Raw genomic sequence first — 25,492 nt, forward strand, 5'->3', positions numbered from 1 at the left:
CATGTAAACAATTAAAAACCTAACAGGAAAGCCTAGGAAAATCTGATAATGGTCTGTGGGGATATCTCAGTATATGCAGGTAGTTGATAGTAAAAGAAACCATGCTAAGAAAAGATACACCTGCTTTAGTAATTTTCATTGAAAGATACCTTTGTGAGCCTACAGCAAAAGGAATAATCATTTTTCTATTAGCCTCAAAAGAAGAACCTGCTGTGACTATTTATTTCTTGAAATATATCCAAAAATACCCATTTCCTTTTAATTCCCAGACCAAAAAAATGCTGCATCTTAGCCAATAAAACAAGGTTTCGGGTGTTTGTGAAATGAAAATTATTGAAGGTGTCAGAATGCCTTTATGAATTTGTGTCTTGATCTACCTTGTGTGAGTCACACTGCTCTCTACCTTGCATGCTTGCTTTTGCTAAGAGCCTACTGCAAACCAAGGGAACCGAATCCTCTCTGCTGACACATGAGATGGTGGTACAATACACTTCAACCAAAGCGAAATGACATTAAAAAACTGTTCTTAAGGAACCCCAGTATTTGGGCTTGTAACTAACTGACCACATGTGTGCTCTCAGATATGTGTTTGTGATCAACATCCAGCAACCTGAATCAGGTCAAGATGAAGAAAGCCCCATCAACACGTTTGTAATTCACAATTCATCATCCACAGCACACCTCACCTTCTGGGCCGGTTACTTCAGGCAAGTGGGTAAATTTCTCATTGCAGTAGTTGCCCTCGCAGCAGCAGAAAAACACTTGAGGGTTTTCTTCTGTAGCTACGCACTCCTGCCTGCATCACACACAGCAGCAAAGGGGAGAGAAAAAACAACGTCAGTCAACTCATGTTTGGGAGCAAATGCAGAGCTTCCCCCAGATTGTCTTCTCGTGTCCCCTTCCACCAGCACAGCTCCACAGGCTCTGCTGGCAGGAAACTTGGCACTCAAATACCCCAGTGAATAGCAAGGACCCTCAAAAAGGCCATAAAGGAAACAAATGCTTCCATATGTACTGAAAGCATTAGATGGCAAGTAATAAATAACAGCAGGCTCCGCTAAGTGAATGAGAAACAGAAAAGCAATGAAGAGATGCCTCGTTCCCTGAGCTGTGTTGTTCCTGCAGCCTGCACGTATGCTGCCGAGGGTGAAGGGAATTTAGGCATGCTGTAAAGCTGATGCTATAAAGCACATACAAAGAGGGCTGCATGAAGGCTGCTCTCACAGGCAGAAGCATCCCCAGCTCCCTAACTCTACATATTACAAGGGTATCAGTCACCAGCAGCGTCTCTGACTGCCGAAAACAGGTGGGAAGCTGCAGGGCTTTTTGTTTTGGTTTTTATTTTTCCTTCTGAGTTTAATCTGCAGTGCCACCTCCTTCTCCTTTAAAAGAATCCCATACCCGCACAAAAGCCTGAAAGGAATTCAGGCTGCAGCTCTCCTGTTTCTCATTTGCCCGTTCTCCAGGTAGCCCTCTTAGCACTGAGGTTTCCCTCTGTACTTCCACACGTCCTCCCTCTCCCACAGATCGATGCAGTGATATCTTCAGTGCCCTGGCAGAAATTTCTTTCTACTTCTTAAATATCTGCTTCCCTTCCCTGCCACTTTTTGCCAGGTTGCCCTCTGCTTTTAGTTATTTTGTTCCCTCCGCAGAGAGCTGTATCAAACTATTTCCTGAAGACCGGCTAAATTATATGCATGACTTCCTTCCTTCAACCACTCGGAGGAAGCAGCAAAACAATCATATGTGTTTGACATTATTACTCATTTATGAACCTACGCCAAGCCTCCCTTTCTGTGCTATCACTGACATAATGCCACGAGAAGAATGGAAAGGGCTCTCTCTCCAATCATCGCGCAGGGTCCCTGTCAGGACCTTTTTTGGGGGGGGAAAAAAGCAGCTTTAGATAAAATGGCTCATGGAAGCACTTGGTGGGCTTGGAGGGCTTTTTCTGCTTCAATTTCAAAGAAGAAAGCAGCTATTTGAGTCATTCAAATGGACAAAGATATTTCAACAAGTTAAGCAACGCTTCCAGATGCTTTTCCCTGAAATCAGATAACAAGCCCTTCAGATTTCACCACATCAGTATCAGAATCTTCAATAGCAAAGACATCCTTTGCTAAATCTGTCGGTTCAGAAATCAAGCTAATGAATGAAAACAGCCTGCTCCGCATCTGCAGTTCATTATCCCAGTTGGTGTGTGCTCAGGGCAGCCATCCAGGTACGTATGACACGTTATACTTAGCAAATATTAAAAATGATGCGGTGGGAGAGAAAGACACATTATTCCATGGTAGCAGAGTGCAGGTTTTGGAGCAGTTCATGTGGTCTTGAAGGGAACGTGAGCACAACCTCTGCTGTGTAAATAAGCGAACAGCGCATGGTTGATTTTTAAACAGTCCTTTCTCCCTGTAGCCTTCAACGCTCACACGCCACGTTCTTGTTACCTTAAGATAGACAGCAGAGGAAGGAGTCATTACCCTCAGCATCCCAACTGTTGCATTCCTGCACGTGTCACCTTTCTGTGACAAAGATGGAGCAGTTGGCACATCACACCGAGTGCTGCCGATGCGCTCAACCCAGCAGAGTTACGGCAGGGCCATGTCCTGACAGCTCCAGGAGCATCACCCAAGGAGCTCAGCATCCCATACAGTGGTACTCTGGATAAAAGGCATCAACACAACACTGCTGACTGCAAAAATCAACTTTCAAACCATTTTTACCTTCTCGAGATACGCTACCTGCATGAAAGACTGAAGAGGGCACTCAAGGGGAAAAAAAAAAAAAAAAAGAAAGAAAGAAAGAAGAGACTCATTTTAAACTGCCTTTATTTAATTAAAGCTAACCTTTAATTCAAATGCTGCTTTCAACACTCGCACCGTTTCCTAATTCTCAGATCTTTTTGCTCTGCCCTGAACTGTGACTTCGAAGAATCAGGCTGTGGGATAATGGATGCTCAACCTCGCAGTTGTGAAAAGGCTGGTGAGGAGCCCTGGAAACTTTGCATCATTGTAACAGAGCAACACGTTATGACAAAGATTAAGAAGCACTACATCCCCGTGCAGAGACACTCAGTGACAATACAAGTGTCACTGTGTATGAGAGCAGGCAATGAAAGGAGAAATCTGTTTACAGTAAACACTTCTGCTTGTAAGTAGGGAACTGGAGTGACCTTCTGTTCTCAGAAGGATCGGTGTTAAGATGACTAATAGGCCAAGAAGGATTGATTTATCAGGAAAGAATAAAAATTTCACTATATATAGAGCGCATACAACTGGCAAGGGAATAGGTGTGGTGGGAAAGTAACCTCAACGCTAATAAGAGAAGGAAGAGGAGGAACTGCTCAGCCAGGACAAGCCAACAGACACAGAACCAGAGCTGGTGCACAATGACTAAGGGAAGCTTCCAGCCTTCGGACAAAGCTGGTTTCAGCTTAAGCCCTGTGGCTTAAGACTTGATGTCCTAAAAACTTCTGGAATCAGAGTGTGCAGCGGTGACTGACTGATTGGGAAGGATGCTGTGATTGGAAAAAGGTGACAGCATCTTATATTGGTGTGACACAAAGGTAAACCTTTGAATGTTACGTTCTATTAATCCTTACTGATGGGGCTGGGTTTTGGTTGGTTGGTGTTTGTTGTTTTGTTTTTCTTTTAGCAGAAACCCCTGCCTGAGCCCAGAACCACCAAGCATTGTCCTTTTGAACTGCAAAACTTCAGAGGGCCATTTTCTATAGTGCAGTTATTTCCCCTCTGTAGAACTGCATCAAGGGGAGCGAGAAAAGACTGGTTTATTCTCCCAGCTATTTAATGAGGCTGGAGCCCTCGCACTACAAAGCTTCTTTACTTCTCAGCTCACTACAGGCAACAACACTCAAACACGCGCTTTGCTTTGACTGCCTCACTCTTTCTCCCAGCTCGTCTCAACTCAGCTGAAAAACAGCAAAACTTTTTGCAACATCACAAATGCCAGAATATCTCAACCTCTAAATGCCCCCAGATATCCTTGTTTTTTTCTTTTTTTTTTTTTTCTAGAGAGCTCCAAATGATTCCAAGTTTTCCTTTGTATCGCCAAATGCTCTTGGAAGAACATATTGGTCTTCATTTGATGGTACAGGACACGTTTTTCAAAGCATGCCAGAATTATCAAAGCCTTGCTAAAGGAAAAAAAAAAATGGAAAAAAACACAACAAAACTAAAACTGCATTTTGCAGCTTTTATTTAGAAAGTAATGTGACAATTTTGAGAGCTGCATTAGCAACAGAGGTAATTACTGGGGATGAATGGGCCAATTGACTTGGACTCGCGTTCTTTTCCTCCATGCAAAAACCATGAGCCTTTGCACTTAGAGGAACGATTAAACCTGCGTTCAAATAAACCAGTTAGGCTATTACCTGTCGTAACAGTTGAAGTCATCTAACCAGCAGCCTTTCTTCACCAGCTCGATGGATCCCGAGTTGTTTCTCCAGGAGGCATAGCAGTGGAGCCGCTTGTCCTTCTCCCCCTCGCAGCGCTCCACGCCGCTCTGGTTGGTCTTCTCCAGCTCCCAGTTGGCGTTGTAGTAAATACATTCCCTCGTCTCTGCCTCCCCGTGACCTGGTCCTGAAGCAAATTCAAAGCCTAAGTACGTTCAAGCAACATCATTAACAGATCTCAGGAGGCACAGCTCCATGGGGCTTGGCTTTGGGTGATGCAGGCGTTAGTATCGCTCTCTACCATGGATAAAATAAGCATATCACAGATGTAAGCTTCAGCACAGGGTGTTTTCCTTTGCCAGTGGATGTGAAGAACAGAGATCAGGTTTGCCTTAGTTCACATCAGGAGCTCGTGGAAAAGCCAAGAGCCCAACAGAGACCCACAGGTCTCCTCTGGCCCAAGCAACGCACACAACCGTAGCACAGGAGGGTACAAGATAACCCATTCCTGGTGTTTTTCAACCACAGAAATCCTGTTTAGGAACAACAATCTCCCAGCGTGCTGCTTGCTGGGCTGTCACACAATGCAGTTACACACTCCCTCTCCATCACTATTTCAGGAAGCACTGTCTAAAAATAAACAGTTTATTATGCGGATAGGACGTAACAGGGAATAGATAATATTCAACCTGCAGATGAGAGCCAGACCAGCCTCATCTCACTTAGATCCCGTTTCAAGCTTATTTTGGTAAGGTGCTGCTAAATGCCACATTTTATGTTGTGGTTGCCGTGTCTCGTGCCCCTTTCTACCCAAGAAACATCTGAAGCAAAAGCAACTCTATTTGCTGAACAACTGCAGCCACACCAAATGGACCTTTGGCCACCACAAACCAGGGACTCTCCATAACCTTTTCCTCATACTAACTTTTTACCAAGAAGTTCTTCAGGTCCCCCAGGTGAAGGAATTCCTTCATGGCCACCAGACCGCACAGCACAAACACAACTATAGGTATTATCAGCTTGAAAAAGTAATCAAGCAAGGGAACACTGGTATCTCCATGTGAAATATTTTGTCTTAAGTCTTAGAAATTCTCTCTTCATTTGGAAATACTCTGCTCTGTGACATTTTGATGATTTGTTTAAAATGAAAGGAAGGGAACCAAACACATGAGTTGGAATAGGATACCCTGAAACATCACCAGGAAGTTCAAGACTTTGTGAATCCTGAGATGCCCTGCAGCCATCTCTCCTTGGGATTGCCCAACCCAAGGCGAGGTCAGAGCTGGCCATTATATTGATGGATTGCAGTCACAGAAAACATAAGTATCTCAATGGAATGTGTTGAGTGGGTAAAAAGCTTGAATGGCTCCATCAGGATGGCAAAATGAAAGTGCTGAGCCCTCAGAAAAGCCAGACCTCTGCAAAACACAGTACTTCACTGGCAGGATAATTTTGTAGTGCTTTCTTGACTGTGCTTTCTCCAAAGGTATGCAAGGTCTAATGTTGAGATTAAAGCAGTCAGGGCCATGTCTGGACAATCTAAATGCAAACTTGTCTGTGATTACTGCTCAACACAGCAAATAAGGCACTTCTGAAAGGTCTCTAAAAGGTGATTCAGTTTGGCCTTCAGGAAACACTAAGCAATGAGTGGCTTACAGCCAGCAGAGAGAACACTCTGCCTAGGTCTGGGCACCAGATCCTGGCTCCCTGTAGCATCAGTTGCCCTATCTGAACACTCATCTACCACCAATTTAAGTGTACTCACAACACCCAGCCAGAGAAGGAAGCACTACTCTAATCCCAAGAGCTGAAGCATGAGGACTAAAGGACTTGTTCTAAGTGAACAGGGAGGAAGCCTGACCTGTCTGCACCTTCTGAAGCTGCTACATCTCCAAACTGTTCCCAGAATCAGCTTTCAATTTTGCAGGGATCAGAAGTGTGTAAAGCACCAAGGAGATGCCATTTGAGCTGGAGAATGCACTCAAGCTACTGCATGCAGTCCCATCTACTGCACCAGTTTTTAGCTCTCTAGAGGCAGCTAGTAAAGAGTGTGCATCGTCACGGGATCCTTTAAGTTGAAAACACCTTCAAGACCACCAAGTCCAACCACCAACCTAAGCTACTGAGTCCTACCACTTAATTATGTCCCTTCGCACCAAGTCCACACACCTCTTATGTACTTCCAGGGATGGAGACTCCACCTCTTCCCTGGGCAGCCCATTCCAATGCCTGCTCACCCTCTCCATGACAAAATTCTTCCTGATATCCAATCTAAACCTCCCTTGGTGCAACTTGGAACCCCTTCCTCATGTCCTGTCACTTGAGGAAAGATGACCCAGCACAGAGCAGGAGCATCACAAGAACTGCCATCGCAGTTACTGCACGGGCTGGGGGTGATGTGCCCAACCTGCTCCAGCTGCCAACACTGGGCCTCAGTGATGGGTAGCTTATGGTATGGAGCAAAGACATCAGACTAGAAAGATCTCTTTGCCTTTTGAAGAGGTGTTTGATTCCTCAATAACTCTTTTTCAGGAAGAATGTTTCATCTGCATCGTGGGAGAGACTGGAAGGGAGGAGGGGTAGGAGCAAGTCATAAAGCTGGTTTCAGAAACTGGAAATTATATTCAAAGCACACACGAACAAGAGCTCAATTTCAATAGCACCTGCAGGTTTTATCGGCGCTCGCAAAGCTCCATCTGAGTTTTCCTCTGACAAGTTGCTTACTATAATAAAAACAACCTACCAATATCCCTCAACACGGAACAGTGTCAATATTGACACTCCTTGTTAAAGCCTTGATATTTGTTCTGCTGATACTTACACCATGCTTTGTTAGGGCAGATTAGGGGTTTTTGCTAAATAAGAGTCAAATCAGCAGGAAAGCAAGGGAGCATTGTCTTGTGTGCGTGAGGAGGTGGTATCTTTTTATTTATAAAGGAATAAGCAAATATCTTAGCTTCAATGTAATACTTAACATGGCTTCCAGCTGATAGCTAACACTCACTATCACCTTCTGGTTCATTCCTCGAAGCACATTTTCTAATATCATTTCCATCAGCGCAAACCAAATCCTGCTTCAGCACTAGATGGAAATTTCCTCTCCCCTCTCCCAACCAAATCTCCCAGAAAGGAGGGGATTTAATGAACCGTTTGCCTGGGAAGCAGCCCCAAGATCTAATCCCGGCTCAGCTACCTCTGTCTGTAACCTCAAGCAATATCAGGCAGTCTCTGCTTTCTTCACCTGAGATGAGGGCTGATGCAATGCACAAAGCTGCGGGGAGAATTGAGGTTTCCACTGTGCTTTGAAAAAAGAAATTCCAGCCTGCTAAATCCTGAGCTCAGCCCAGGCTCCCCTCCCCCAAGACAGTTGTCTTTTCTGGAACAAGTTTCAGATTAAGAGTAAGATCTGCTTGCAAACACACAAAAACCCAACTCTGCAAACAGCAACTGCGCCAAGAAAACGGCCTTTCACAGTTTTTTCCCCACCATCAAAGTTGAACAAAAGCAAGCAAAAGTTTTGGATGATTAGTACATGTCTGTTTTCCTTAACACCACTCCCAAGGATGCTTGCCTTCAGGAGACACTTGAAGAGCCTGTGTGTTTCCTACCTGTTTTCTGATATTTTTAGTGCATCTTTTGGTGAGCATCCCCAGTCTGCTGGGTGCCCAGAGCTGCAGGAAACTCTTCTGCTTCTGCTCAAATGGTCTCAGCAGGAAAGAACAGGGCTCTGCTTGCCTCCTCTTCCCTCACTGGGTCATGGGGACATCTGTATCCATTACAGCAGCGCCCCAAGAGGTCTACAAGAAGAACTGGATGGGATTGCCTCAAAACGGGCATGGGAAGCATTTTTGACCTTCCACTCACACACATCTAATGAATAAATGCAACAAGGGTTGGCTTGGAGCAGGCTGGGCGTCCCTCCATGCACAGCAGCAACAACTGGTTCTAATCCCATGACTCACTCATTTCAGGAATAAAGTCTCAAGTAGTCTGATTTCTTTGTGATCCTGTGTGGAGTCAGGAGGTGGACTTGATCTTTATGGGTCCCTTCCAATTCAGGATATTCTATGATTCTAAATCCTTCCTGAAATCAAGGAAGAATTAAGGCTTCACTATAGCAGCTGTGCTTCTGACATCCCATTGCATGAAGGAGGAGCTTTAGGGATGCTGCGGAGTGGGGATGATGATGTACCACCAAACCAAAACAACACTCAGCATCCCAACATTATGATGACAGAGGGAAGCCACCCACCACCAACTTCTTGAATGCAGCCCTGAGAAGCTGTTGTGAGGTTGGTTCCCTTGGGTCCAAGTCTGCTTCAAAAGAGTGCAGCATCACAAGGGTTTTTCTGAATAAGACCAGCACCCATCAAGGCAGGTAATGATGGGAAGAGGATTGAAGCAATGTGCAACCACTCCTGCACATGGGAGCTGCAAGCACAGAGGGAGCTCATTAAAAAGGGTCCTCTTGAACCCCAGGACTCCAGCCTTGGGACCTTGCTGTTGATCCGAGACTCAAACTCTGCTCTCTGAACGTGGAGCTGCCAACAGATCAGCGGGGCTGTGTCATTATCCGACATCTGCTAAATTATAGCCAGGATCCAAGGTAGCAGCTCTGGGTCTAGGTGTTAGCAGTTGCTGAGCTCCTAGCTCATAATTAGACACGCAGGGAATATCTTCCCCAAGGCTGAAGGCTGCTATAAATCTCAGCTCTTTATCTCTGCCTGTCCCCTTTTTAAAAACTAAAATGAAAGTATATACGAGAAGATGGGATGTGTCAAAATAGTCTGCACAAACACAGAGTGATTTCCCAGACAGCCTGTTTGCCTAACTGTCAAAACCACCGGGCTTTATACACAAAACTGTGTATGCAACTGAAGTTATTTGCAAACACTTGGTTATGTCCCTATATAGCTATTTGTACATGTAATTTTATAATATAAAATGACAGAGATTGTACACTGAATTGGGGTAATTGCCCTCTAATTTGGAGGGTAATTGCATGTAGCAATTAAGCAACTGCAGATGCATTCTTGCATGTGTGATTATGAAAGTCGGGCCCTTTGTTTGAGGTTTGGTTTTGTTTTCAAGAACTATCCCTCAAACCACAGCAGCGTTTGGATAGGCTGGGGAAGGAAAGGCAGCTGGTGCTCACCTTGCCAAGCAGCACCCACCGGCCACAAGCCTGCAGGGATGCTCAGCTCGTCCCCACCTCACTGACCCAAAAGTTACATGCAAGACTGCAGCTTAAAGAGATTCAAGTTGTTGCTGATAACATTTCAGATCACAAAATCAAGCCAGAGGAAGGCTTGCAACTGGGAAAGTTTGGGAAACGTTGCTCTAGAGAGACCACCCAGTTGTATCTCTGCAGAGCCTATAATGAATCCACAATTAGTATGTGTTGCTCCAGCACTTATTCCCTGAGCACAATGATTTCATTCCTGCTGTACTTAAACAATAAGCCTAAATACGTTTTTAGGCAAGGCATCAAACCAGCGATGACATCTGTGGTTAAGTACATAACTGTGAATGAGGATTTAAAAACTCACTGCTTATATCCCTGGCTCTTTCACAAAGCTTTGAAGCAGCACAGCCCCGTGTACCAGAAATGAGCTGCTCCGGCCAAAACTTCACTGTACCTTTGGGCTGGCAGCCCATCCACATCTCTGTGGACACTCAGGCACAAACCTCTCCTGGCCAGACGGGTGTGGGAGATCCTCTAGGGCAGGAAAGGGCAGCCCCTAATTAAATATCCTGGTAAGAAAAAAAAAACAAACACAACTTTTTCCAAAATGTTTTGGCTTTTAAGCCGGATCAGGTAAAACCAGTCCATGAAGCACTGAGAACATCACGCCAAGGGAGGATATTACTTTGAATTCTGTTTTCTGTCAATAGATTTGGCATATCCCACGATAAAAGAGCTTGGAGTTTTCTAGTCAATCAATGGTTGTTAATCTATTATCTCAGCATCTATTGCCATGGTAACCTGCAATGATGCCATTGACAACCAGTCTCAAAAGGACAGGAGGATTTAAGTCATTTTCTTTTAAAATTAAAAAAGGAACTTTAATATTAAGAAATACATCCTCCTGCTCACCAGGGATGACAGCTCAGGGCTTCTATATTCACACCATGACTCACGCTTCACAGCTTCCACGGACATCTGTGTAGCAATCCCCTTCCCATCTATCTCTTTTTTAACTTGGGCTTAAGTCGGTTAAAAGATAACAAGGAAATTATTTCAAAGAATTAGGTCTTTACTGCAATTTTCCCCCAGACTGCTGGCACTGTAAAACATAAGGAGGTGGTGGAGTCACCAACCCTGGAAATGTTCAAGGAATGCATAAAGGATGTGTCGAGGGACATGATTTAGGAAGAGCTATTGGTGATGGGAGGACGGTTGGACTTGGATGGTCTTGTGTGTCTTTTCCAACCTTGGAGATTCTATGATTCTATGATAGAAGCATGCTTTACGAGTCATTACCACCAACTCAGGGAAAGAATGCAGTACATATTTAATTCTTCTAAATAGTTTCCCTGGTACTTTAGATTGAATGGAATGGATAGAAAAAGGATCTGGAGAAGGACACACAGAGCCCAGCTCTACACAAGCCCGCAACACCAGACAGGTTCTCGTGCAGGAGTGGAACTGAGTGAGATGAGTGTTACTCAGTTCTCTGAGGTACAGAGCATGCACACACGCGTGTGCAGATGATGAGATGAATCTCTTGGTCCAAAGGGGAGGATTGCTCAGGAAAAGGTTTTGTAAATCATTTCTCTGGCCAAGAGGGATCCGAGGAGGTTTGGCCAGGCCAGAGGCGGGGTTGGCATGCAGCAGGACAGAAACATTGCCAGCAGTTAATCAATTTTTGGAAGTAGTGTTTTTGCTTTTTTTTTTTACTTGAACTTAGCTGGTCATTCTTATATTTTATCTAAAGAATAGATATTTTAGTTAGCCATTAGAAAGATCCTATTTTGTATCATCTCAGTTAAGGACAAAGCCAAAATGTAATTAGATTTCTCCCTTTGCATTGCTAACTGCGTTTGTCTCCCCAAAAATGTTTTAGTTCTTTAATAAAGCCATCAGGGAGATCAATCAGAAGCATTTAATGCCATGGTGTTTCTGTATTTCATGTTTAAATGCACTCTGGGTCACAAATGAGGTAATTTGGGCAGCAGTGCTCAAATTGGATTAGTAACAATATATAAAAAAGGCCCTTTAAAAAGAATATAGAGAGAGAGAGAGAGACAGAGAGAAAAAGAGAGAGAGAGAGACATGCACACATTGCTGTGCTATGCCCAGGAAGATAAAATCACAGGATCACTTGAGTTGGAAGGGACCCTTAAAGGCCATCTAAGTCAACTCCCTTGCAATGAACAGGGATACCTACAGCTCCATCATTGATGCAAATGAAGCCAGCCTCAATCAACATCATCATCATCATCGACACAAAGCTTTGCACCAAAATTGGCCTCAAGTCCCTGCTGGGCATGACTAGGTATGAAGCCACTTGTCCCCAGCATGTCACCACCTCAAAACAAATATATGTGCAAGATCCTCATCACAAATCCTACCTGGTGAATGCTGACTGTTCCTACACTGACCCTTCTCATTAGGAGACACCTCCTTGCTACCTCCATACAACCACACCAAGGAAATCCTTTGCTCCCTATAGGATTTCCATTGTGGTTAGTTCCATTTTTCCCTCCAGACCGTGACATTTTGAACAAGCACATTGTTTTTTGGGTATTTTTTTCCCCATAGATTTGCACATTAAGCATTAATGCGTTAATTTGTGCATTAAGCAGCCCATTTATTTGGCTTTGGGTAGTGACAACTACTCTCTGGCATGAAAAAGGAAGCTCATGGGGTATGCACTGTGCAAATAACCTAGTGAGAACATTGTCTCAGCCCTCAAACTTTTCAGCATAAGTGAGAAAATATTAGACTTTCAGTGACAAGATAAAGATATTTCCAACTATACCCCTGAAAAGATTTTGGCCAGATGCACAAATCACTAAGTAAAATATGCAGTAAATTCTGAAATGACATTTAAAACACAATCATTTGTTCTCTTCCATGTTCCTGGGGAGACAGCTTGAGGTCTCGAAAGAGCATGGGAGAAGGAAGTGAAATCATGTATGTTCATAAATATGTTCTCCCAACACACTGAAGTTTTGAAAAGCTTTCAAAGCAAGCCCTGCTCAAGCCATTTTCTTCAAGGCAAAGGGATGAGGATATGGGAGCATCTCCTTGTGGAGCACAGAGACATCAGGAGCAGCAATAACCACAACCACTTCTTTCCAAGCCATTTCACATGTGCCTGCTCCATCCCACCATCTTCATCCTCCCTCAGATTAATAAAATCACAGAATATGCTGAGTTGGAATGGACCCATAAGGATCATCGAGTTCAACTCCTGGCTCCACACAGGACTACCCAAAATCAGACCAAACATCTGAGAGTGCTGTCATCTGTGGAAATGCCCTTTCAGAGCTCCTTATTTCTAAGGTCTCATCCAGACAGGGGCTGATGTGTCTAACATGCCACATACACCTAATACAATGGTGGAACATCATACCTGCTAAGAATTTTGGTCCTCAACCAGCAGCACCTCGATTCATCATCTACATGTGGCCCTCTAAGATTTAGCAGCAGGGACATTTCAAATATGCTTTAAAATGTGCTGAGTCTACTAAGATTGGGCCCCAAGTGCTTTTCTATTGATTCTGCTTGACATTTCCAAATACCACAATTCCAAATTTAATTCACTGGTAATTGGAAAAACTGTAATGCATGTAAATGGACAAGATGATGTGGGAAGTCCAAAAGGTCAGACATCAGGAAAGCATGCCCCCAAGAACTAAATGATGTTTGTTTGTCTTCTTGTCACCCTCTTCCACTTGAATAATCAAAAGCTTGGAGCTGGGCAGTTTTCTCAGCAGGATGGAAGAAGAAAGAAAATAAAATAGTACAATCTTTCTAAGCTGCCAGGACAGAGTTCAAAATCATTTTTAAGCTCCATCACCAACCAAAATCCAAATGCACTGTAGAGATGACTCACTTTGTCAGCAGATGACATGAGTGAGTGTTGAATTAATGAAATAATTAGTTTCATAATTCTTTGTCACTAGATTCTTTTTAGGGTGGTGAGGCACTGGGACTACTGCCCGCATTGGTTGTGGATGCCCCATCCCTGGAGGCATTCAAGGTCAGGCTGGATGGGGTCCTGGGCAGCCTGAGCTGGCTGCCCACTGCAGGAGGGTTGGAAATGAATGATCCTTAAGGTCCCTTCCACCTAAGCCATTCTATGATTTATCTAGAAATCTGGTTTCTAAGGTTGCCTTCTTGCTGCTCCTTGGCTTTACTTACTGGTATTTAGCTTCTCCTTACCAGCCGGGTGAAGGGCAGGGAATGGCAAGAGTAAAAGTCTTACTAGGTCTCTCCCTTTCCAGTGCATAAGGTCCAGCCTCTATTCTACTTTGATGACGAACACTGGTAGGCTGATCTCACCTGGAGTCTCCACTTTATGCCTAAGATGATCCCTGACTTCTCTTTCAGAGACACAAAGGGATTCAGAAAGAAGAAATGCTGCAGGATCACGCAGAGGATCTTTATGTAGAGCCATTGGTCGCAGCTAAGCCCACATCTCCCTCAGCCTGCTTGGATCTGCATGGTCAGTGCTTTGATGGGTAATTAAGCTCTCTGCGGCAAAGAGCATTCTCATAAGACATATAGGACAACTAAATTCCTGCATTCATACTTATGTTTCAGAGTTTTAGGTGCTGGTCAACCTGCAACCACCAGTGAGTGAGCAATCACCGATGCTCCAATGACCTCCTACACTGTATCTCAAAGGTTAAAAAAATGGCACAAAGCAATAGCTTGATTTATAACTGGTGTTACAAGGAAGAAAGAAAATAATTCATTACCACATCCCAATCAGACTTTCCTCAGTACAGCTCACAACAGTACGTATGAAAGCACTTGACAGCTCCTTGAAGCAAAAGATATCTTTTACATTACTTCCTAGATGCTCACGTCGTTCAGGTTTTGCAAAATTAAATAAAATAAATAAAATGAATAAACCCGAAGCAAAACAAAGAAACAAACAGAACACAAACGCACTGTCTTTTGAAAGCCTCTTTTCCAGAGTGCACTGGTATTTGAAGAGTTAACAGGCTTCAAGTGAAGAAAGAGAAGGCTGAGCCTAGTGAGGAAAAAAAGGGAGGCAGGAAGAAAAGTGACTCTCTAGCCTTAGCAATCACACACTAGCCTTGAGCCCTCCAAAAGGAAGTAAAGACATTCCTAAAATTCTTCACAGGATGAGAAGCCAGTTGTCAGCTGAATTAGAAGTCGGTTTCTCCAGTCTTTATAATCCTAATGGCAAATCCCACATGAGCAGTTTCAAAAGCCTCTTTTACAATGCAGTATCTCCCGAGTGACTACAGCACATCTAGGACTTGTCTCGTATTTACAGAAATGTACCTTTCTCCTTTGTGTCTATTAAAAAACAAAAAAAAAAAGCAACCATCAAATGACCTGAGGAAGGAATGTAGCACAATCCAATAGCATCATGCAATTTCCACTGATTGTTTCTGTTACAATAATGAAAGGCACAGTAGAAACGGCTGGATAACTTCAGATTCGCTGAAGACAAGTTATACAAGAAATGCTGAAGAGTTGTTATGTGAAGAGAAAAGAAAAATTAAATCACCTTATTAGCTTTTATCTTGATTACACACTCACCAGCATCTGGATTGCACTCTGAAATAAATACATTTCTGAGCAGAGTTGTCCTAGAGAGCTGAAACTCTGCCTGTTCCAGAGACAGAAAGCAATAAAATAACTGTACTCTTGAACAGTTACTTTCCTTCCCAGTTGTTTTACGGTGTTTTCAAGTCATAGGAAAGATTGAAACACTTTGGATCACAGTGCATGTGATGGCATGGCATGGAAGAAGGAACATTCACCTTCCATCTGCGGCCAATCTTTCTGGATGATGTGAGCTCTACAGCTCCACCCTGGAAACTGGAGATGTCTTCCCCCAGGTTGCCCCTTCCCAAGGTGACTAAGCCCCAAAATTACAATAAAAGACAATGCAACACTGCAGTCCCAGATGACTTTCAAACCACAGGTAGATTTGGGAGCCTCTACAATCTCTGAAGCTGCTCCTACATATTCAGATGATGACATATGAGAAAAAGGAAATGGAGGTGGTCTTGTCTGGGCACTTAAAGGAATACCATGAGTATTTGGAAGGGTTCAGCACTGAAAATGCAATGAGAACCCAGGTGGTACAGATAGCTGGGTCTCTGAGAGGAAAATAACAAAATAAAGTTGGCAGTCTTGACTGCACAACTGCTGTAGTTGTGAAATGACAAGGTTTCATCTCTTGTGATTCACCTTACATTCAGCTTTACTGGCACTGCTCTGCTGCCAAGTTCCACCAAAGCATCAGCTGCCCTAAGCCATCTTCCTGCCATGCCTTGGTTTACCTGTATATACATCAACTAGCATTAATCTGTGAAGCACTACATAAGATGTGGCTTGATTTCCAAACTACTGTTTTGCACACAAATCTTCCCTCTAAACTGAATAGTCAGTGGAAAGACCTTTCCTGCTATCAGAGAGCAGGTCACACCTTAACAAGGCAAACTATTTCCAAACTTGAAGATATTTGACATTTCCTTCCCTCTCAATTCTCCAGAATTCAATACGAAGGGAACCAAGGGCCAATTCCTTCCTGTTTAAACTATACCACAAAAATCATTACTCCCTCCAGAACATGCAAGATGTTCGTATTAGGGTGCAGCTCAATCCTTTCCTTTCTCCTTAACAGCATCATCAGCAAAATGCAATCATCACTCATTGATTTCTCATGAATGGGAAAGGCGCCTGCAGGAGTATGTACACACAGGTCTGGCAGCCACGTGTAGATGAGAGAACTCCAACCCTGAACACCTCACTGCCTCCCCAAGCTCACACACACCCAGGGACACAGACATGCATAATGTTCCCACTTCTCTAGTACAAAGACACACTACGAGACATTGCTGTGCACTCAGAGGGAAAAGAAATGGAAGACACAGCGCCAATAAATTCAATTTTCTCTAAATTACAAAAAAATAAAATAAAATTCCAAGGAAACGTCAAAAGTTGACCTGCAACAACGGCCAGTTGAGCAATAAAAGCAGACAGTTACTAGGTTTGAACATATGGTTTTTCAGCCAATTTTTGTGAACTTTGGTAATGCGCTACAGCTACCCAAGAAAAGCAAACAAAGCATTAGATAACTTTCCAGAGAGAGCAGCACTGTGCATCTGTTTCACATGGACAAGCAGGTGAATGTATCTGACCCAAGCAAGCAGCTCCGGGCACTGCAGCATATGGAAAGCTCTGCATCTTTCCATATCTTTCTTTCTAAGGTCAGAGGAAAGACAGTACCATGGGAGAGTTTCAGCCCATTGACACATGCGGTCATTTCCCATGGGTATCCATCACACTTCAAATATTTCAATGTAAATACTGTAGTACATGATTTACACTATTTAGTACTACAGCCATAGCAAAACATAATCTAATTCTCACAGCTATCCTAGGGCTTCATGTGAGTTCAAAGATATGCTCTTTTCTTAAAGCGGAATAAAGACTGGAGAATAACATTTCTTACTGATCTCCTCCGTCTCAGAGTTGGCTCTTATTTGGTAAGGCTGAAGCAGCCAACAAAGCTGCAGTAAAAGTTGGTGGGATTCAGGTTCAAAACAGATCAGGAGAAGTTGTTCTTCAGGAAAAGGGCAGGTGATGTGGTGAACCCCTCCCTAGAGGATGCACTGCTGCAGGTTTACATGAGCTCAGGGGAGCACTGGACAAACTTTATGGCAATAAGTTGGGGACAGGCCACTGGGCTGGGTGGGTTTTTATTCCAGTCCATTCTGGCCAACATATATTTGGCCTTACTCAAAGTCCTCAAACTGAAAAACACCAGTTGCTGAAGTAAGGACACGAGCTGCCTTACAGAGTTCGTCCCGCTCCCCTTCAGACCAAGGCTTGGGGCAGCTTCTCAGTGGGCAGAGCTTTTGCATGGGATTTTCAACTGCTCATTGGCCTTTTTCATCTTAACCACTTTTTAATGTTCTGTGCGGCAGGATGGTCCTTCCTCCTTTAAAGAGGAAAGCGTGCAAGAGTGATCAATAACAGTGCAATATACATTAACATCACATCATAAATGACCTTTACCTTGAAGCTGAGGAAGCTACCTGTGCCCACCTGAATGCATCCTGGAAGAAGATGTTGGCCAAGAGTTGGTCAGGTTGCTGGCCAAGAGTTTGAAAGGGAGTAAAGATGCTTGTGCAGGGTAGCCAGCCTCAGCTGTCTCAAAAAGGTGTCTGATTCTTGAGGGGGATTAAAAAAGCTCAGAATGTCTCGAACTGGATAGTGTCCATCTGACTTTCCTTCCAGTAGGATGAGGACTACATGTTAGTTGTGCTGATATGCGCCACACATTTAGTGTAAATTTACGGTGCCACTGTTTTTTAGGAAGGAGATAAGTAAGATGTCTCTTCTTAGAAGAGGACTAGTCCCATCTTTACGCTATATCCTCAGACACGCATGGATGCAGGAATGAAGCAGAGCCCCATGCATATGTGTGAGAAGCAGAAGAAAGATGCATACAAAGCCCAGGCAGCAGAATAACATGTGCATCCGTTTACACTGTACAATTATAATTTCAAAAGAAAAAAAAAGTGTTAGGAAATGTTTTTGAAGACAGCCAGAAACGTTTTGCAAGGATAGCTGACTCAAGCCCTCAATCTAGCTGTTTAGCTGATGACTGGAAAACAGCCCTGGCTATGTTTAATCTTTAGACAAAGTCCAGCTAAAAATGCATCCAGGCTTAAATAATCTGTGTAACAATGACCTCAGAACCCCAAATACAACATTGCATTATATGCAGGTTTCCCAACAGCACAAAGCATTGTCAGGGCTAATCCCCAGCTTTCCCCTTTTGACAACACAGGGTTCTCCTCTTTGCACCATCACGGCTGCTTTTGGATGTAATACACTATTCCAGTTCCATTTGCATTTCAATATGGCCCCAAGGGCTTAACGTACATCTGGTCCTCGCCGTGTTAGTCTCTTCCAAAGAGGCTATAGCTGGAACAGGGTGAGACAAAGGATCCTCCGCATATCTCGCAGCCTGGAGCACTATCGAGCACAGCTTCCTGCATCCCCATCTGAACCTCCGTGCTCCCCTTGCAGCTCTCTGTCCCAGCACTGCTTTACAAAGGGCAGCGTGTGTCCTTACGCTGCTGTCACGGGTGCGGAGAACAGGAGGAGGCGGCGCAGCTCCAAGCCCAACGTTACGCATCGGATCAGGAATGAGCCAGTAGGAACATTTGACCTGTCAGTGTCAGAAGATCCCAAACTTTCCATGCTATCCAGTCAACAAAAGCTTAACTTAAGACACTTTAACATGGCTTGGGAAGTACAGCTGTCGCCCACAGATTTCTGGCTTTATATCCATCCCTCGTTACAATTGCCCTTGTGTCACCCCATGAATGTGGTGAGCATCATCTCTGCTGGGAGAGAACTTCATGTGTTTCTAAGGAGTTTTGCAGGGGCTCAGCAACATAGGATGTAATGCCGTCATCTCTCCATCTTTAAAATAAATATATAATATTCTAAGCAAGGACACATATCAAAGAGCACAGGATGCAGTGCAATGACTCATGCAACCGGCAAAGTATAAAATTGGCTGCATGCATGCCCGCATAGGGCATTCTGCAGCTCTTCCTATAATTAGTCCTTCAGATGCTAGAGGGGAAAGTAACAAATTCAAAGAGGTTCCACTTCCCAATTATTCACATATTTCCAAATCAAATGGTTGTCTGTCAGAGCGCAACATGCCATTGCCCTAGGATAGCAAAATGCAAACTGAAAACTCTCTCCAGGAACAGGATTTGCTTTCATTACATTTATATCACCTAATTCATTTTAAGATTATATATAATTAGTCTCTCTTTCCATTCCTTCTCCTCTCCCCTCCCCCCATAATTCAGTGTTCTCTCCTAAGCAATTTCAGAACATACCACACATGCCAATGGCTCTTCTAAATCTCCTGCCTTTCAAACAATTCGAGGGTTTTTTTTAAAGCATATTTTCTTCCTTTAAATCCTCAGACCTTTCAGGTATGCACTACACTTCTGTGAGCTTTTACTTATTTGTTTAATCACACACCTTTAAGGAACTTTTGCCTTCACTTCTCATTTGCCTGAGATCGTGAATCACCCTCCATAACATTTCAGTGCTGGTTCCCATCACCCTAGGACCAGCACGCTGCCTACACCCGAATCTCTTCACTTTCATTTCAGATCCTCCTGAACTGAGCAGCTGCAGCTTTACAGAAACACAGCCCCAAGCTCTTTGTATTGCTGTATGCACACATGCCCACCGTGGCTTTAGCAAGAAAGCAGATACCTGCTGCCAAAGCATGGACCTGGGAGCTCACAAGGGTTATGTGGAAGCATGGCCCCATAGCTCTCCCAGGTGCAGACGGAATTTGTTCTGTTCTCACATGGAATTTTTCCTTTCCACCTCATGTGGGATAAGCTGCTAGCAGGGGGAAGATGCCTCAGCCACTTGGTTGAGGCACAGTGCACGTTAAACCAAGTAAATCAGGTAAACCTGCTGCAGAGTTTGACACGGGATCATAGAAGCACAGAATCACTTACGATGGAAAAGACCTTCAAGATGACCAACCATCAGCCTGGGCTACCTGATCCCAAGCTGTATCTCTTACCACTGTGTTCACACATCTCCTAAATTCCTCCAGGGTCAAACAAAGCCACTACACCTGGACCTCTTTCCCACTCTGAGCAATAGGTCATTACAGCATCATTCCCAACAAAGAACACTTTCCTTACTGCAGAACAGAGTGAGCTCTGCATCCTGAGCAAAGCTTTCAGCAATGCATGAGGGGACTCCTGAGATGCTTGAGTTATTTCTGACCAGCTATGAGTACAAAGGAGTTATTTCAGGACTATTAATTTTTTTTTTTTAATGAGGAAGGAGGAGGCTCTTTCTCTAGCAGGAGAGATGGCATTTGCTGCTGCTTCCTGCTGGGCTTCAGCCTTCTGCTGAGATTTCCCTGAATTCAGGGGAAAGTCACATTGATCAGCAGTTGTTTTAGTGCACATCGTGTTGGGGCCAGATGAAAAGCAAGGATTTCTATAGGATGTGAAGCAGCTCAGGACTGAAATAAAGAATACACCTGGTGGGCCACCAGCATCATCCCACCATCGTGGTGCCACTCTGCCCAGCCAGGCAGCTCTCAGCGAAAGCACCCAGCAGGTTGTACTAAGCCAAAATTAGCCATTCCCCTACGGCAGGGACATGTCACAGGGGTTTGTGATGACTCTTATTATTCTTGGATTCTATTTCCACCTCCTCCAGTTCTGCTCGTTCCCCACTACTCACACTGTGATGGATGGACATCTGAAATCTTTCCTCTCCAGGGCAGCAAAGCCTGGGTAACTGCACCCTTCTGCAGTGAGGTTGTGGCTTTGAAGAACAAGCTCTTGGGGTTCTTCCAATTTGTAAAAGCAATTTATACAAAATGCCCCAAGAAAACAAAAGAAGTGCCACCTCATTCTCAGCTGGTTCCACCTGTGACCTCTGCTGTGTGCACTGGGACGGATACTCCTTAGCACCCAGCCTATGTGCCTCCTTACATAGCCACAAGAAAAATACTGCAGCTCTGAGCTCGGGTAACTCCCAGCTGGATGTAGAAATCACTGGTGTTTTGCAAGCTGCTTGCCCTCAACTGGAAAGCAAAGGTGCTATTATCCCTCCCTCCAAGTCTTCAGATATGACTGACACATCAGCTGCAAGGGATTTTCCATATCACGGACTCCCTCTCCAAATTGCAGCCCACAATTGCTGGTTGCAATCACTCGGCAGCTTCTGTGCACGTGGGGCTGCAGCAGGAGCAGAATATCCACTAGCAAACATGCTTATTTTAGAACAACACTGTTTTGTTGCAGTTTACCCCCGTGGATAGATTGCAATGGAATAATGCAGGTTAAAAATAGGAAGCCCACATTTGCATAGTCATTTAGGAGTAGCTTACCCATTTATTTCATATTGCATTTTATTTTCAATAGCACATCTGATCGAATCATTGGCTTCAGTGCTCAAGAGCAGGGAAGGGAACAAGTTCCTGCTAATAGTTTCTGCATTCAGGAACTAGTAACATTTTAAACCAGGTAGGCAAACATGAATGAGACATTACAACAGCAGTCCAAAGAGCTCTTCCTAGGGCAGCATCCAAAGCATTTCTGGCAGCAACACGTTATGTGACACACGTAACATGCTCAAGTTTTTCCTTCCAGGAGCAAAGCCAAGGTGGGATGGGGAGAAGGGAAGCAGTATCAGTTCATTGGTGAAATCTGGGGGCAGCTCACAATGAGGCTGCAGCAGCCTGGTCCCACTGCAGCAGTGGTGCTCCCACAGAGACACCATAGAGCACATCACTCGAGGCTATCTGCCATAGCTAGGCTGAGCTAAATCAAGGCCAGAGCCAATTAAGAACAAAGCACACAGCTCTTGGGCTTTTATTTTCCCGAGTCTTCCAAACACTTCTACCAGTGCTGTTTCCCTGGGTTAAGGCACTCTTTGTGACTCACCCTACTGCCTTTCCAGGCATCACAACAAATTACACAGAGCATGTCAGGTCACCAGCTTTGAGCATACAAACACCCACTGCTCCCCAGAGCTTATCTGTATAGGAAACCCCAACCCCAGCTCCAGGGATGCTGACTGCATCTTTCCACCATACAGCCAAACAAGATGGTGTCCAAGTTGCACTGAGTCAAGGTCTTTCATTTCTAGCCATCATCACTGCAGCAGGGTAACAAACAGGCTGCTGCAGAACTGAAGCACAAAGCCCCCAGGAATCCCGCCTCTCTGCTGCTACACACAAAATTGTGGTTTCAAAGAGCAGCTTGATCAAAGCGTGCATGCACATCCCTGCAGACCTGAGCAGTTCTGGGAGGGGTTTCCCATGGCCCTCAGCAGCTTTCTCCCCTGGTTACTGGAAGCAGGGCTGACTCAATCCCGAGCGCTTTAAGGAAATCCCGCCTTGCAAGTCATCAGCCTAAGGGACAGCGAGAACCGAGCACTGCAGAGCAGTGCTTGAAAGCAAGGGACTCTTCCTCATGCATTTCAATGCTCAGTAAAGCTCGATGAAGGCACAGTGTGATTTCTACAGCACCGCAGGAATCCCAAACTCAGTGCATCCTCAGTAGGAGATTAGGAATTGCCTTTTCTTTTCATCCTAAAGAAGTCATATGCAGCAGCCAGATGTGCCTTTCAGGCATCTCCTCCAGCAGCAACACTCATCTTTGCCCCATTACCCTAAAACTGCTACCTCCTGATCCTTGTTTCCATTCTCCATTTATAGATGCACGACACAACTCCTGCACGGTTCCTCTTGGAAGAACACAGGTTTATCTTGCTGGAATAGCAGGAGAGCTCAACCAGACTGTTTTTAACTCAAACGCCAGCGCGGATATTAGATTTCACTGCAGTCAGATTTCCTGGTCCCACTCCTTCAGCACAGCTTCGCCTCAGCAACAACTGCCTCTGCCACACCATGGGTATCCCCACGGGATTTGGAACTGATACACCAAGTATCATTTTGCTCCTCAGCCAACCGTGCTGTTTGTAGCTCTACAGAATGCTAAGCAATCTTAGAGGCTTAAGAAGATTGCTATCTTGGAACAGATTTTAAAACCTGAAGAATACCGTGCAGAAAACAGGCAGGCTGAAGGTATCCAATGATAAAATCCTTCATGCTATGTAGAAGGTTCAATTAATACATCACAGCCCTCCTCAACAACCTTAAGTCTACAAAATCTCAAGTCTGTTGTACTAAGCTTCTCCTTTTGTCATCTGAATGCTTCCCCAAACGGTCCACCTATGGCTTAGGATGGCCATGGAGTCTTCCAAGCACACAGATCTTAAGATCTTTCTTACTGAGGTTGGCCAGAGAATGGAGTAAGCTTGATCACTTGCATTTTAGCTCTGTTTTTAAAATGTACTTACCACAAAGTAAGTGAGAAATACACATCCTTCTCTCCCAAGTGAGGGCACATCCCACTGTGAGCATGAACAAAGAAAGAGAAAGGAGCAGAAAGGGAGTAGATGAGTAATCTTTATTCTTTCTGTCCTTTTTTTCCAACCAGAATAATCCACCTCCATCACTACTGGCAGGGAAGGATGAGCATGTACTCTACATTCTCACCCGAACAACTGCTCAATTTCAAGAGGATGAGAGATGCAGAGGGTGAAAGAGATACAGTCCTTGTGAAAGAGATACTGTCCTTGAAACGATGGCTGCAATGATGTGTGTCTGTGAGACAAAACCTACCTTGAGGGATATTGTAACAGCAGAAATCCAGACACCGCCATGCACTGACAAAAGGACAACTGTGCTAAGATGGTCCAATTGAGGGCTCTATGCTGAGGAGTATCAAGGTACCCATCCGCCACCCAATGACCTCTCTAGAAGTTTGCTGCCTGCCTGGGGACTGCATTTGGAACATCAGAGGAGGCTACAGGTATGATAAAACCAGAGGACTACTGCCTGCTCCATCTCTTTTAAGCTGAGTCACACAAGGAAATTATAAAAGACTTTAAAAGATTTTACATCCCTAGGGAAAATGTCGAAGGGATCAGGAGCACAGGTAGTGTTCTCCTTGATCCACCTGATCGGAGAATGGGAATCAGGCAGAAGGAATACTATAGACCAGCTGAATGAACAGAAGCATTGATGGTGTCATGCTCGAGGCTTTAGGTTATATGATCAAAGATGAAATCTCGAGAGACTGGGCATGTTGATGTTGAATGGGATGCAGTTGACCAGGAGAAGTTGAGTCTACTCCAATGAATGCATGGGAAAAAAGCAGGAGGAGACTGAAAATGTGCTGCAGTTAGAAAACTATGATTTAATTGTTATCACAGAAACATGGTGGGGATTAATCACACAGCTGGAATACTATGACAGTGTTACAAGCTTTTTATAATGGGTGGGCAAGACCAGAGGAGTGGGAGAGCTGCTCTCTATGTTAAGAAATGGATAGACTGCAAAGATCTGCCTATGAAAAACAACCATGACCAGTTGAGAGAGTGAGGGTTAAAATTCAGGACCCAATAAAGGGCATCTGGTGGTTGGGGTCTACTTCAGGAGGCTTTTTTATTCACTACAAGGGGCGTTATGTTCATAGGCTCTCACCCTAATGGGAGATTTCAAGCCAAAAGCAAAAAACCTTCCAGGTTGCTGGCAGCCTGCATTGGATGCTCCAAAGCCAGACTCTGCTTTACCTCCACCCAAATTAAAAAAAAAAAAAACAAACATCTTTTTTTTCACTAAGAATCAAACATTTGTGATCACAAGCATTCATTCTCCATTTCATTTAGAGCAAACTTAGAGACACTAGCCAAACAACAGCCATTAACAGACCAGTGTTCAAAGCGCAGGCAGAGCTAATCTTTCTATATATCATAAAATACAGAGAAATCATTCCTGTAGACTTATTTTAAAAGCAACCTCCTTCACCTTCCACGTTGGATTTTTGTTTTTTGGGGTTTTGTTTTTGTTTTTTTGCTGTAACTAAACGCCAGTGGCGGGTACTATGAGTATTTTGGGTTCAGTAGTCAATGACTGCATGCTGCATTAGCTCAGCTCTCAGCACTAACACAGCTGGCTGTTTTCCCATTCCAGCTGTGCCAGGACAATATGCAGACACACCTCACCAGGACAGGTCACACGTGCAGGGTATACACCCAGCAGCATACACTGATGAACCGAGAGGTTTGTCTGCTCCTTTTTGCTTCTATAAATACTTGTCATCCTATTTTTGTCACTATTTAAAAACGGGATGGTGTCAAAGGGAAGCACTGACTCCCACCAGAAGAGCTCCAATCCTTGCTTACAAACAGCCTCAACGCATCGGGTAAGGTAGATTAAAGTGCAGCAAGTATTGGAGGAATTAATGCAAAGGCAGCTCATACCCATAACA

At 44.2% G+C, this 25,492-nt stretch overlaps 1 protein-coding gene across 1 annotated transcript in view; it reads right to left on the bottom strand.

The window, feature by feature from the left end:
- The window catches only part of ACVR2B (activin A receptor type 2B), a 90,141-nt gene that overhangs the window by 14,480 nt on the left and 50,169 nt on the right, over positions 1-25,492 (bottom strand). Inside the window, exons 2-3 of the mRNA XM_052693174.1 lie at positions 4,391-4,598; positions 687-796 (exon numbers count right to left, since the gene is read on the bottom strand). Of these exons, the coding sequence (XP_052549134.1) occupies positions 687-796; positions 4,391-4,598 (318 nt within the window). The remainder of the gene's footprint in view (positions 1-686; positions 797-4,390; positions 4,599-25,492) is intronic.

The sequence above is a fragment of the Tympanuchus pallidicinctus genome, unplaced genomic scaffold (genome assembly GCF_026119805.1).
Source record: "Tympanuchus pallidicinctus isolate F22 unplaced genomic scaffold, pur_lepc_1.0 scaffold3, whole genome shotgun sequence".
Classification (NCBI taxonomy): domain Eukaryota; kingdom Metazoa; phylum Chordata; class Aves; order Galliformes; family Phasianidae; genus Tympanuchus; species Tympanuchus pallidicinctus.